The sequence below is a fragment of the Octopus bimaculoides genome, chromosome 21 (assembly GCF_001194135.2).
Source record: "Octopus bimaculoides isolate UCB-OBI-ISO-001 chromosome 21, ASM119413v2, whole genome shotgun sequence".
NCBI classification, from domain to species: domain Eukaryota; kingdom Metazoa; phylum Mollusca; class Cephalopoda; order Octopoda; family Octopodidae; genus Octopus; species Octopus bimaculoides.
The window spans coordinates 32,257,266-32,269,437 of NC_069001.1; the positions used below are offsets into that span (position 1 = coordinate 32,257,266).

Below are 12,172 nucleotides of genomic sequence, written 5' to 3' on the forward strand. Positions count from 1 at the left end.
GTGTATATATATATATATACATATAGAGATATATATAGATATATACATATAGAAATATATATAGATATATAGGTAGATAGATATATAAATCTTAAAATTTACCCTAAAAATTTGGGGTCATCTTATACCACCATTCTAAAAATCAAACTTTGAATTTTAAGTGATTTTATAAGTAAGCTAGCTTCGACCTTGGTGCAATAACCACAAACATTTATGAAAAGATTAACAAAATATTTTTTTTAAATATAATATAGGTAATAAAAACATTTTTACTTTATATATTATTGGCATATCTTCATAATAAATAGCCTATTCAAGAGATAATTCTATATCGTTGAAATCAACTTTTATCTATGCGAGCTCAGCCGAGAAAATATAAGCATCGAGATATGGTTGCACTCACAGTAACCTTTATCTTTAACTAACCTTTGAAAACTTCTAATGGTGATATATAACTGTAGTAATAAAATATTTATATTTTTTATAAAATATCTATTATCATTTGGTGGTAAATAACACAATTTGGATCACACATAACCTTTCTTTTTCAATAAAATTATTTGGCAGTAGTTGCATTTAAAGCACAAGACATTATAATTTTTTTTATTTCCTATCAAGATAAATAATATTAATAAAACATCAAACCTGCCACATGCATTTATCTAAAAGCCATCAAATTCTTCACAATCATCAGTATCTGTTTCTAAAAGTTCCTCATACATATCACAAGATTCATCACATATACCATCATTGTCAAGATTCTAGTCTGGTTCTGGTGAATCGACTTCATCGTTGCTATTGTACAGAATATCATCTTCAGCACCATCCATGGCATTAGAGATACTGCATTTTTTAAATGATTTTATCACATTTTCTACTTTAACTTTGTCCAATACCTTTGTAACAAAGTTACAAAGAACATCAAGTAAGACAACACGCATAGCTAGCTAGCAAAAGCTAGCCTGTCCACAGATGGTTTTGTAATTTAGCTGTCGACTTATACAGCAGATACGAGATAAATTCATGAAATTTTTTACAAATTTTAACCCAGTCTTATCTAAAGGTTGTTTTATCCATGGAAATATACACTATCTATATTTTCATCTCTTCCTATATGTGTGTGTATGTACACAGACATGCAGCAAGTAAATAGACACCTTTAATATTCAAAATTTCTGATCTCTGCGTCTTAATATATTTTCAGCAGTAGAATTTACAATGTAATTATTCTTTTTCGTTCCAGATCCCATTATATTAAACATTTGTGAAGAGTAACCATGCCACGCACAAAAAATTGAGCAGAACCGTCAGATTTTCAAAGAGGTCGTATTGTTGGGCAATCTGAGGCTGGTCTTAGCCAGCGAAAAATTGCCGAAAATCTTCAAATTCCTGTTGCTATTGTTAAGAGAATTATAGTGCAATTTAAAAGCCAAGGAAAAGAATCAACAGATTCTCATCCCAGCTGGAGCAAGGACACAGCCTTGCTTTACCCTGTTTTTTATTTGGAAGGCGGCTGATGTCGAACCATTGTGCTGTATGATTCCTTGCATATCATCATGGAAAGATTTGATGATCTTCAGCAGCTTTGGTGGACATCCGATTTTTTGGAGCAGGATGAAGAGGCCTTTTCTACTTACCAAGTCAAAGGCCATATATAATGGCATTTTCTGCTCTCTGGACTTCTCCTGAAGTTGGCGTATGGAGAATATTATGTCAATAGTTAATCTGCTTCTTCTAAAGCCACACTGCGATTCTGGATAAATTCAAGAAGCAAGCAGTTGTAGCCTGTACAGGATAACGCAAGCAAAGGTCTTTCCATTACTATTTTCTGAAACAAAGATTATACAGAGCTGGCAAAAAAGGCAGCAATGACCCAAAAAAGGTATGTCCTCAAATACCTTACACACCTGTATATATATATATATATTACTTTAAGATTAAAGTTGGCTAGGAGATACTCAGCCACCTATCGTATAAGGCAAAGTGCTGGTCGTCAGCTATGTTAATGGAGAAGTTCCCCATGGCGAAATAGCCGGTTTTCAGTTTTAACCAATTTATGGTCAAAGGGAAGCAACTCTGCATTGCAGCTGCATCAATAATAATAATAATAAATTATTATTAATTATAAATTATAATTAATTATAAATTATTAATAAGCATCTGGCAAAAATAACTGCTTTAAAAAGTTACATTGTGGCCATTATCGTTGATGTTGTGTCAGTAAGCCAAGTCTTCTACTAATCATCACAGGTTGACCAATAACAAGGGAAACTGTGTAGAGGGCTATTAAACACCTGTATAATACAGTCCAGGGCCAAGTATTCAACAAGCTTGAAACCAAAAGAATCCCAACATTCTGGACTTAGCAATTGTCTGGAGACAGCCCTAGGTATGTACTTAATTATGAAATAAAATTTGAAAAGTAAAGAACTTAACAAATTCAGATAAATATATTTCTAAAGTATTGCCATTTTGGTACTAATCCACTTAATATATGCCATACTATACAATGTATACGATATAATGATTATAGGATGAAAATTAAACAAAGAAAAATGAAGAATATAGTTTTATTTAACAGATGCAGATACAAATTTATACATTTCTAATGCAGAATATGTTTAATCTGTATTCATTCACTCAATATTCCTAAAATAACGCATATATCGTACAGTATCATGTATACAGCATAATATTTACGATTCTGAAGCAGAGTGTGTTTAATCTTTATCTGTCCATTTAAGAAAGTTAAGGACAAAACTATTTTTAACACGCTATGCGCAAATTCACCAACTTCAAAAACAAGGTCTCTTTATTCAATACAAGGGAAAATATACTGCATGATTTTGCACAATAATCCACAGTACTCCCATACTTCTGAAAATCCAGATAAGAGGTCAGCTACCAAATATGTATGCATGCATGTGTGTATATATATATATATATATATAGGTGCAGGAGTAGCTGTGTGGTAAGTAGTTTGCTTACCAACCACATGGTCCCAAGTTCAGTCCCACTGTGTGGCACCTTGGGCAAGTGTCTTCTACTATAGCCTCGGGCCAAGCAAAGCCTTTTGACTGGATTTGGTTAACGGAAAATGAAAGAAGCCTATCGGGGTGTGTGTACAAGGTTGACCAAAAGTCACCTGACAGTAAATCTAAACCATTTAATTCTAAGATTTATTTATGTTTAACAAGTGAATGAATTTAATAAAAGCATCTAAATATGAAACATCATGAAAATTGTTTAAACTGAAATCCTTCTTGAGCAACACATTTTTCCATGTTGGTGTGTTTATGTCTCAATAACTTAGCAGTTCAGCAAAAGAGACTGATAGAATAAGTACTAGGCTTACAAAGAATAAGTCCTGCGGCCGATTTGTTTGACACCAGAGGTGATGCTCCAGCACAGCTGCAGTCAAATGACTGAAACAAGTAAAAGAATAAAAGACAATGTATAATGGTAGCCTCTTGTAGTTCGAGACAGACAGTTCTGAAATTTCTTGCTGAACAACCTGTGCAAATAGTTTATAGTGATCAGATGTATCCGTCTTACATTAGGTCACTCCCTCCACCAAGTTGATGTTGCCCAAACAGGCACACAGTGTGCCACATGTCGGGTGTCATAATAATTGCAGAACAATGTGTAACGAAATGTTTTGCTCAAGAACACTACGCCCCACCTGGCTCAGGAATTGAAATCACAATCTCATGATTGTTAGTACAACCCCCTAACCACTAGACCATGCGCCCTCGGTATACATATATTCTAACTCTACTCTGGTGATTGTTTTATGTATATTGATTCTTTCCTAATATTTCTAATATAAATGAATGACTCATTCATGAACAAGCAATCTTTCGCATCTCTTCCAGTTTGGCTTTGATCCCACTGGTTGGGTGTAGGCGTTGCGTCTATTTGTTTATTTGTCGTCGGTTTGTTTCTGTATGTTGGAACATCACAGCTCTGATATTTTTTATATCATATCAATTTTATGACATATTTATTTGTTTAACAGTCTAATCACATCTCTTTTATTTATACATGCTTCAGTCGTTATACGGTGGCCATGCTGGGACACAGCTTTGCAAGGTTTTATTCAAACATATCGACTCCAGCAATAATTTATTTTTCAAAGATCAAGTGTTTACTTTATTGATTTCTTTTGTCAGATCGCTAATGTCACAGGGATGTAAATAAACCAACATCAGTTGCCAAGCGATGGGAGGTGGGAGGCAAACACAAAGACACACATACATACATATACATATATATGAAAAAATTCTTTTAGTTTCTGTCTCCCAAATGCACTCATGATATAAATTATTTTATTCTTTTATTCTTTTATTCTTTTATTCTTTTATTCTTTTATTCTTTTACTTGTTTCAGTCATTTGACTGTGGCCAGCATCACTTTGGAGGGTTTTTTTTTTAGTTGACAAAATCAACCCCAGGGCTTAATTTTTTAAAGCCTAGTACTGATTCTATTGGTCTCTTTTGCTGAACTGCTATATTACAGGGATGCAAACACACCAACACTGGTTGTCAAGCAGTGATGGGGGTGGGAGTGACAGACATAAAGACACACACACATCGATGTATACATATATATATGAAGGGCTTCTTTCAGTTTCTGTCTACTAAATCCACTCACAAGGCTTTGGTTGGCCCAGTGTAGAAGACACTTGTCTAAGGTGCCACGTAGTGAGACTGAACCCAGAACCATGTGGTTGAGAAGCAACACATGTGCCTATATATATATATACACAAACACACAATCATGCCTGTACATATATATATATATATATATATACTGGGTAATGCCAGGTGTATCAGCAAAATTGTCCAAATTTTAGATTTAGTTTCATAGCTTTATATCTCAGGATTGCTAGTTCATGTTCATAACCTGCGTGACCTGGTCCACAGTTTCTTCCCTATTCCTGTCTCCTAGCCTGGCTCTTTCCCCTGCTCTCTCTATCCTTTCCTGTACATTGGTCAAACGAGACGCCACTTGGTTGACTGGTTCGCAAAGCACCTCCGAGACATTAAACTCAGCAATGACACTCCAGTCTTGCTCTACCGGTCATTCACTACATCTGTCTGTGTTCGGACTGTCTCTGCACTAGGGTCACCCAGACTTCTGCCTTCGCTGTGAACAGGAATTAATCTTGACTCTTTGTTCCTTTGTGCCATATGGGCTCAACTCACTACCTCTCTACATGACACCGACCCCACACAGATTCCCACATGCCTCCTACACCTACACACCTGCATACCGCCTATACACCAGGATACCGCCTACCTCGGTACCCTCACTACACACACACCACTATACAAACACCCATACACACTGTTCAACTCATTACTCACTTCACACATGTCCTCTGTTGACTCAAATCTTTTGCCTTTGAGTGTTTTTTTTTTTGAGCTTTGGGAATAGCCAAAAGTCACACAGAGCCATGTCTGGGGAGAAGGGAGCCTGATGAACAGCTGGTGTGTTTTGCTTGATGAGGAATACTTAGATGACGTGGGCAGAATGAGCAGGTATGTTGTCATGGTGGAGTTGCCAGTTCTTTGTTGCCCACAGGTCGGGTCATTTTTGTCGCACAGCTTTACAAAGGTGACGAAGAACCCCCAGGTGGTATTCTTTGTTAATTGTCTGATTTTGTGGTGCATTTTCATGGCTCACTGTCCACTGAGATGTGGCCATCTTTGAACCGGTTGTACCACTGCCACTCCTTTATTTGTATTTTTTTCCATAGCATCATCTCCAAAGGCCTTCTGAATCTTCTGGGCTTGCGTATCGCCAAGTTTTTAGCAGAATCTGATACAGTATCTTTGCTCAATGCACTCGGTCACCTTGACTCAAAAAGCAAAATCACACAGCACACTCTTCCCATCTGTACTCAATGCATTACTGCGAGCGAATGGCACAACCTACAGACATGAAAATTTTTGCACATGCTCAGGAAGGATGCAGCCACCTAATACCCAGGCAGATTTTGCTCACACATTATTATTTTGTGCGAAAAGAATCAAGGTCAGATACTTTATGATGACGCCTCGTATATGTATGCATGTATGTCCTTGTTCAGTTTTATTTCAAGATTTCTTGCCAATAGAGAAAGAGCCGGTTTCTAACCTAGATTCAATGCTCCTTCATTGGAATTTTAATATCAGCAACAGGGTATTTTTGTTTGTATGTATGTACAGAGAGAAAGCGAGAGAAGTGAGACATACGTGCAAAAGTGTGCCACCCACATCTTCTGATTTTATTACTTAAAAACTTTCAAACAAATGAGTATATTTTAATGAAATTTTCTATAATTGGAGTAGACTAAAACTATATCAGAAATACATGAGGGAAAAAATAAATAAAAGGTAACCAAACAGAAAACATCCATATTTTCTTTTATCCAAAACCAGGAACTCTCCAGCACCCGTATACACTATGCACCATACATACACATATACTCGAGCGCATGTGTAAATGCACAAGTGCATATTCCTCATTAGTCACAAAAGCCGCAAGCTTTCACTGACTTTTCGGACTGCGCATGTGCAACAGGAATCGATTCACGCCTCCGCCTTCAACTGGAAATGGAATTACTTTTCAAAACAATCAGTTTCATTTCGAAAGAGATCATAATTTACTGACGGAAAAGCACCTATATTTATCCAGTGGTAACCATATATATGACTACCATCTCTGACTCCTTAATAATCACTGTAATTCATACGAGGTATTTTTCTTAGTGTTTTTTTTTTCATTCGATCCGTTTTTGTTTTGTTTTCTTTTCAGTTTCATTAATATAACTTTCGGTGAATATGACGAATTAAGGTGTAATTTCGAAGATCTGAGAAATGTGTAGAAACATGATGTTTTTACTTGACATAGTGAAATGAAATCGAAACATTGTTTACTACAGTCGTGATATTGAAGTGATGACAAACAAAGGAACTCCATAATTTTAATGATTCTCATACAATTAATGCTTTTTTTTTTTTTCTAATGTCGGTATTTAATCAATTGCTTCTGTGTTACCCGAATGGGGGTTTTTCCCCCTTTCCTTGATCCTTGTTTTGTTAACTCTTAAACGTTGTGTTCCTGATTTTGTTTCGAAATGGAAACGAAATATTATTTACTTACGGAGAGAAAATATTTTCATTTCAAAAGCACATGTATTACGAGAATAGAAAAATACAGTACAGTACCTTACATGTGTTTAATTATAAACAACGTTAAAGAAAAGAAATGAAGATGGAATAACGTGTAATATTTAGGAGAAATGATAGATCTTGTATGTCTGCAACGACGTTCTTCTCTGTCTGAATTGACCTGGGGTTAAACAGTATTCAACCGACAGACAATGGAATACCTTCCTGGACAGAAAGCCCCAATGTACACAATTCTATAGTTTAACAAATAATCTGATTGTGTTACTGTTATCTCTGAAGTATAGAGCTCGCATGAGATTGTCTGATTTAATTTTAAATACAAATTTAAAGTTCAAATGTTGATGCAAATGTTTATATTTAAAGTTTTATCAATACAGAATTATAGTAAATTTTCCATCGTTGAAATCAACTTATGAGTATCTCCTATATCTTATACTGTTTCTCTTATTTCAGAAATATCAGATGACATTGGCATAAAGATATATCATGTTTTACAAAGTTTAGGAAATTGTTACACAAAATGGATATAATTTGTGATAGAATTGGTGTGACTTGAGACCATTAGCAAAATTTCTTTGCTTCACTGCCTGGAATATCCTCAAGAGTTGGTTGCATTCCATTTAAACTTGGACATATTTACAAAAGAGGCTGCAGTATCTTTAAACATCAACAAAGATCACGTTTTATGGAAATGTAGAAATACTTCAAACGCCACAAGACCAAGAGACGAAGTTGACAGAGAAGAAGAATAATGGAAAATGAATTCTGTGAGAAACCAATTGAAATCAAAACAGAATCAGACAGCGCTGGTTTTCCAGATGAGATGCAGAATGAGACAGAAGAAATGTCATATTCCTGTGATGTCTATAAAAAGTCGATCTCTCAAAAACATCACCTAACTCATCACAAACGTATTCATACAGGAGAAAAACCATACCACTGTGATGTCTGTGGTAAATCGTTTCCGAGAAGAGATTATTTAAAGGTACACAAAAATATACACACTGGAGAGAAACCATACCACTGTGATATCTGTGGAAAATCATTTTCCAACAGTGGTGACTTAAATACTCACAAACGTATTCATACAGGAGAGAAGCCATATCACTGTGATGTCTGTGGTAAATCATTCTCTCAAAATGGTAACTTTAATGCTCACAAGCGCATTCATACAGGAGAGAAACCATATCACTGTAACGTCTGTGGTAAATCGTTTTGTAAAGGTAGTAACTTAAATAATCACAAGCGTATTCATTCAGGAGAGAAACCATATCGGTGTGATATCTGTGGTAAGTCATTCTCTATGAGTTGTACTTTAAATAAACACAAACGTATTCATACAGGAGAAAAACCATACCACTGTGATATTTGTGGTAAATCATTCTCTAGAAGTGGTAACTTCAATTCTCACAAACGTATTCATTCAGGAGAGAGACCATATTATTGTGATAGCTGTGGTAAATCTTTCTCTCGAATTGGTAACTTAAATGCTCACAAACGTATTCATACAGGTGACAGAGCATATGAATGTAGTATCTGTGGTAAATCATTCACTGAAAGTGGTAATTTAAATGCCCACGTACGTACCCATACAGGAGAGAAACCATTCCATTGTGATATCTGTGGTAAATCATTCTCTGAAAGTGGTAGTGTAAACACCCACAAACGTACACATACAGGAGAGAAACCACATCACTGCGATATCTGTGGTAAATCATTCTCTGAAAGTGGTAACTTAAATACCCACAAACGTACTCATACAGGAGAGAAACCATATCACTGTGATGTTTGTGGTAAATCATTCTCTCAAATTACTAGCGTTAATACTCACAAATGTATTTGTACGCGAGATAAACCATACCACTGTGATATCTGTGATAAATCCTTTTTTACGAGTGGTAACTTGAATTCTCACAAACATACACATACAGAAGAGAAACGATATCACTGTGATATCTGTGGTAAATCTTACTCTCACAGTAGTAAAGTAAATATACACAAGCGTACTCATACAGGAGAGAAACCTTACAAGTGTGATATCTGTGGTAAATCATTTGCTCAAAGTGGTAACTTTAATGCTCACAAACGTATTCATACAGGAGAAAAACCATATCACTGTGATAGCTGTGGTAAACCATTCTCTAAAAAGAGTTACCTAACTACACACCAGCATATTTGTACAAGAAAGACATCATTTCACTGAGATATCTGTGGTAAAGTATTTTTTAAAAGTGGTACCTTGAATACTCATGAATACTTTCTCACAGGACATAAGTAATACTATTGGGATATCTGTGGTATGCCATTTCCTACAAAGGATAACTCAGATTCTCACAAATGTATTCATTCAGGACAGAAAGTGTATGAGTGTGGCATCTATAATAAACCATTTTCTAAAAGGGTTACCTTAAATACTTGTGAACATATTCATACAGGAAAGAAACCATACGACTGTGATTTGTGGTAAATCATTTTTCAGTTCCAAGTAAGCTAGGGGCACACATATTCATACAGGAGAAAAGCCATATGGGTCTATAGCTGTGGCAAATCATTCAACATGTTCACTTCAAGAAGCAATTACAGATTCATATAAGAGAAAAACCATATCATTGCAATATCCATGGTAAATCTTGCTCTCAAAGTAGTGAATTAATTAAATATGAATATGTTGATATAGAAGGAAAACCATTTCACAGTGATATCTGTGACAAATCCTATTCTGAAAGAAGTCATTTAATACTCATAAATGATTTGATACAGGAGAGACACTATTTCACTGTAATATCTGTGGCAAATTGTTTTCTAGAGGTGGTACCTAAACTAAGCATAAACATATTTATACAGGTGAGAAGCCATTTCAATGTGAAATTTTTGGGAGCTCATTCTCTCATTTAAGTGCTTTTAACAATCACAGATATGCTTGTGGAGCAGAGAGACTGTTTCTCTTCAATATCATCATTACATCATCTTGTCAACAATATTTTATTGTGTTGATTTGAATATAATTCATACTCTCATTTGTTTATCACATTAACAATAGATTCTGAAATGAAGGAACTGTTGGTGGTGTGTTTGTGAGGGAGAGAAAGAAAGATGGTTGGTAGCAGGAAGTAAGATATACAAAGCTAGTCAAAAGAATAAACTACTACTTGATTTTGATCTGCTGGTATATTTCTGTGCATTTGACAAGGACATACTTCTGTATACTTCTAAAACTGTACCTATATTGTTTATTATAACATTTATTTCTTTTTAAGTTTATATAATTTTCTGTTATGCTCAGTCACTTTTTAATCCCTAAGTGTACTGTTATTTTAGAAAGCAGTTACCCAATCAATGTTAAATGTTCATTTGATGAGTTGGTAATCAAAAATTCTTAGAAACGATTGCTTTATTGTGGATACTCATGACTGTCTAACAAACAGTTACGTGTAACTCTGAATAACAGTACTAGGACAAAATCCCCCAGCAGTCAATTTCCCCTGGGATATTAGTGGTATTTCATCTGTCTTTAAGTTCTGAGTTCAAATTCCACCGAGGTTGACTTTGCCTTTCATTCTTTCGGAGTTGATAAATTAAGTACCAGTTGCATACTGGAGTTGATTTAATCGACTGGCCCCCTCCCCCAAAATTTTGGGCTTTGTGTCTCGAGTAGAAAAGATTATTCTTTCTTTACAATAAAAATATTTTAGGAAAGTGAAATTTTATTTTAAAAAATTTTAAATATTTATTACTTGATATTTTTGTTTAAAATTTGTCCGGTGGGATTTTGTCCTGATACCCCAAATAACAGCTTGTGAAATTTTTCTGCTTCAATAAAACAGTATTACACTCTACCTTTGGTATTCAAATAGTTTTTTCTCCACCATGTTTTGCATTTATGTGCCCACATCAGGAAATGTTTGTTTCCAATTTGTTTAATTTTCACCAGCAAACTGACCAAGAGTATATATTTACATACATCGTTAAAGTGGCTATATACTTCAGGCCAGCATCAGTGTTGAGTTGTGTGTACTTACCTGTGCAATAATTGGTGCTAAACCAATTGTAACTTACTGTGGAAAATGAATGTGAGAAGGAGAGTCTTTCAAATATTGAACCGACTGAGGAACCATCAGATAAGACAATTAAGGCTATGAAAAGACAGGGAAAGCTGCTGGACCATCAGGATTCACTGCCAAGATAATTAAAATAGTTGTGTAGGATACAGCCTAGTCACCAGTATAGCGAATTAGGTTATTCTGGAAGGTGCCATCCCTAATGACTGGTGTAGTAGTATTATAGTTAGCAGCTACAAGGGTAAAGGTGATACCTTAGATAGAAACAACTATAGAGGTATCAAATTGCTGGATCGGGTCATGAAAGTTACAGAGAACTATAGCTCAATTGATGAGGAATAGAATTAAACTAGATGAGATGCAGTTTGCTTTTGTACCTGGGAAGAGCACCACAAATGCCATCTTCCTAGTGAGACAGCTGCTGGAAAAGTATTTGGCCAAAAGTAAGCCATTGTGCTTAGCTTTTGTCAACCTGGAGAAAGCTTTTGACAGAGTCCCTCACTCTGTTATCTGGTGGATTCTAAAGGAGTTAGTAGGAGTGGTTTGTTAGAGCTGTACAAGCCATGTGCAGTGGTGCTGTCAGTAAGGTGAGAGTCAGCCATGAATACAGTGATGAATTTAGCATGCAAGTAGGGGTTCACCAAGGTTCAGTTCTCAGCCCACTCTTATTCATAACAGACCTTTAGGTGATTGAATTCAAAACTGGATGCCTGTGGGAATTACTTTACGCTGATAACCTTGCCTGTCATTGCAGAACTTGTAGCAAAATTGGAGAAATTCTAGGTATGGAAGCAAAACATGGAATCAAAGGGCCTTAAAATTAACCTAACAAAGACCAAAGTTGTTGCTAGCAAGAATGTAGAGAAGACTCTCTTTCCATCAGGTAAATGGCCCTGCTCAGTAAGTAGGAAAGGAGTTGAGAGTAATTCCATTTGC

General features: G+C 35.5%; 1 protein-coding gene across 1 annotated transcript; it reads left to right on the plus strand.

Moving 5' to 3' along the window:
* Positions 1-6,551: 6,551 nt before the first annotated feature.
* On the plus strand, positions 6,552-11,014 carry LOC128250433 (zinc finger protein OZF-like). Its single transcript, XM_052975413.1, has 2 exons — positions 6,552-6,742; positions 7,632-11,014. Exon 2 carries the CDS (start codon positions 7,930-7,932, stop codon positions 9,379-9,381), a length of 1,452 nt encoding a protein of 483 aa, XP_052831373.1. The 5' UTR covers positions 6,552-6,742; positions 7,632-7,929; the 3' UTR covers positions 9,382-11,014.
* The last annotated feature ends 1,158 nt before the right edge of the window (positions 11,015-12,172 follow it).